This window comes from Penaeus chinensis, chromosome 5 (genome assembly GCF_019202785.1).
Source record: "Penaeus chinensis breed Huanghai No. 1 chromosome 5, ASM1920278v2, whole genome shotgun sequence".
NCBI lineage: Eukaryota > Metazoa > Arthropoda > Malacostraca > Decapoda > Penaeidae > Penaeus > Penaeus chinensis.
In genome coordinates, this window is record NC_061823.1 from 10,700,194 (window position 1) to 10,702,693 (window position 2,500).

A 2,500-nucleotide genomic window follows, 5' to 3' on the forward strand; every position below is an offset into this window, starting at 1 on the left:
GTTGAAGGTACTAAAACTGACTGAACAGAAAAATATCATTAACCAAGATTATATATATACATTTATATATATATATATATATATATATATATATATATATATATATATATATATACATATGCACACATACATATATATATACATACATATATAAACATGTATATACATACATACATACATATATTCATACATACATATATATATACATACATATATATACATATATATATATATATATATATATATATATATATATATCATTGGTATTCATAATCTACCTACATGAGGATGTGTATAAGAATGCTATGCAATCCGTTATTTTATACACAAAGTTACAAAAGACATTCAGAAGTGGAATGTGTTATACACTCTCTATGGACACGTGCCACTTCCACTTGAACATTGCGAGGAAATCTACATTCATAAACCTTGCGCCTTGCATCTTCGTGTCCCTGGCTAGTCCTGTCATTTTCTTTACGCCTTTATCTACTCTAACCATGACGAAAACGCTGTCTTTCTACCGTCATGGCTTCTTATAACAGTCCTTCCTTTGCCGGTATCCTATTTCTGAGAGTCTGCGTCATCATCCTGAGAGCCATTCGTATCCTTATGGACTGTGAGGGTACCGTCCTGCACGAACCACCCGTGAAGGCACTTAGGCACAGGGCCCGACGACACGAATTCCACTCGCCCAAGCTCCGTGAAGGTGGTGGCGTCTAGGACCAACAGGCACACTTGGTCGTCCAGTCCCTTGGCTCTTAACAAAGCTGCTACGACAACTCCGTCATCCTCGCGCTGTTGATAAGAAATGGGTATTCCGGTTTTATAATGTATAATTCGTATGAAATGTCCGTTATTGCTACCTAATTTAGATTCAAGACACAAAGCAAGACTGCGAACGGTGACTCACCTTTGCTTCAGGATGTGGGACGAAAATCGGCTCAGATGGATACACGTTGTCTTCACTCCACTCCACATGTGTCTTGTTAACCACGTCCACCTTCACCAGCTAAGGGAAGAAAGGGTTGTCCTCACAATCAGAAACCAATGCGTGTCTACAACTCTGAGTTTAGTTGTAAAACATGCAGATTTGAATGACACCCTACTCATCTATCAGTCTATATGTGAATTTTCAGGTTTATAACATATACAAAATTGGTGCGATTATCTATGTGCTGCAATATGAAAAAGTTTATGCGAGGCAAACTTCGAAATATATTATAGTCACTCATGAAACACCTACGATATGCGTTTTCTGTAAATTACGGACCCGTTTTCTATGACTTACTGTGCCGGGACTGGGGTGATCCACGTCGCTACAGATCGAGTAGAAATACCGATAAGGACGTCCGTTGTACTCCTCATAGTATATTCTCGGCACCTGTTGATAAAAGAACAGATATATAAACAAAATATAACGCAAGAAGACAATAGTATCTTAAATTTCGTATCCTGTAATCGCTGCAATTCTTTATATTTCCTTTGGTATTAGTGATGTTGGCAACATCCTTTCGCTAAGCAGGATATGCCGCTCCCACACAGGATGGGGCCCTCTCTCTATAACTGAGGTGCCTTGAACGAAGTGAACAATAAATCTCATTATAGGAAAAGACGTTTACGTATTAGGTATGTATTTTTACAGTTAATTGTTCTCCCCTTCGAAGGAAAAAGAAATTACCTGGGGATGAAGTAAAGTATATTAAAAGAGAAGCGATTTTTTCTATAACAATTGTATGCTAAAGTTACGTCATAGGCACTCGTTTTGAGGAGAATAAAGTTCTCAGCTTTGACAAATAAGACTCAATAGAAACCAAAATAAACTAGGACTTAGAAAACAAGGCTCAGAAAGAAAGTAACAACAGTAAACATGCAGTATGAATAAAAACAACCTTATAAATTCCCGTTTTCGAAGACGCCTCACCTCGCAACCGATGTCAGAAAGCAGCTCAGGCGTGATGTAAACCACGTTCTTCTTCGCCCACCGTCCTCGGCAGTTGGTGTTGGGCAGCGTGACGAGGTTGGCACCAGGTTTGGCATCCTTGTCAGGGTTCAGGGGCAATACCCATCGCTTGGGACGCCCGCGGAACATCTGGGCGTATGTTGGGTCGTAGGCGGCGTTCTGAAAATGGAATTAAAATGGTGTGAATGTAAATTAAGTTGCTTTTCAATGGGTATAAGGATATGGGGATTATGAGTGCCCATTTACTTCCCTTTTTTAAAAGTGAAATATGTATATGATAAATAATTAGTTTCCACCTCAGGGTTCATGATAATGTAAATGATGTTACATGATTTTTGTCTTAAAACCAACCTTCAGGGCCTCCACGAACATACAGTTGAGCATGTCGGCGTTTTTGTAAGCAGCGATGTCGAGTACAATGTGGCCGCGGTCTTCGTAAGCGTTGATAGTATGTAGGAAGAAAAAGGTTTCCGTGATGTATTGGGTGGTCGTCACTTCGCCCGTGTCTCGACGCAAAACGTGGATCTTCGTCTGTAACAG

General features: G+C 39.6%; 1 protein-coding gene across 2 annotated transcripts in view; it reads right to left on the bottom strand.

Moving 5' to 3' along the window:
• Positions 1-306: 306 nt before the first annotated feature.
• LOC125025759 overlaps positions 307-2,500 on the bottom strand; it is a 23,369-nt gene continuing 21,175 nt past the window's right edge. For both annotated transcript variants that reach the window (XM_047613951.1, XM_047613950.1), the window contains exons 9-13: positions 2,312-2,491; positions 1,922-2,119; positions 1,289-1,381; positions 911-1,009; positions 307-795 (exon numbers count right to left, since the gene is read on the bottom strand). In XM_047613951.1, coding sequence (XP_047469907.1) covers positions 562-795; positions 911-1,009; positions 1,289-1,381; positions 1,922-2,119; positions 2,312-2,491 — 804 coding nt within the window. In that variant the 3' untranslated portion in view covers positions 307-561. The remainder of the gene's footprint in view (positions 796-910; positions 1,010-1,288; positions 1,382-1,921; positions 2,120-2,311; positions 2,492-2,500) is intronic.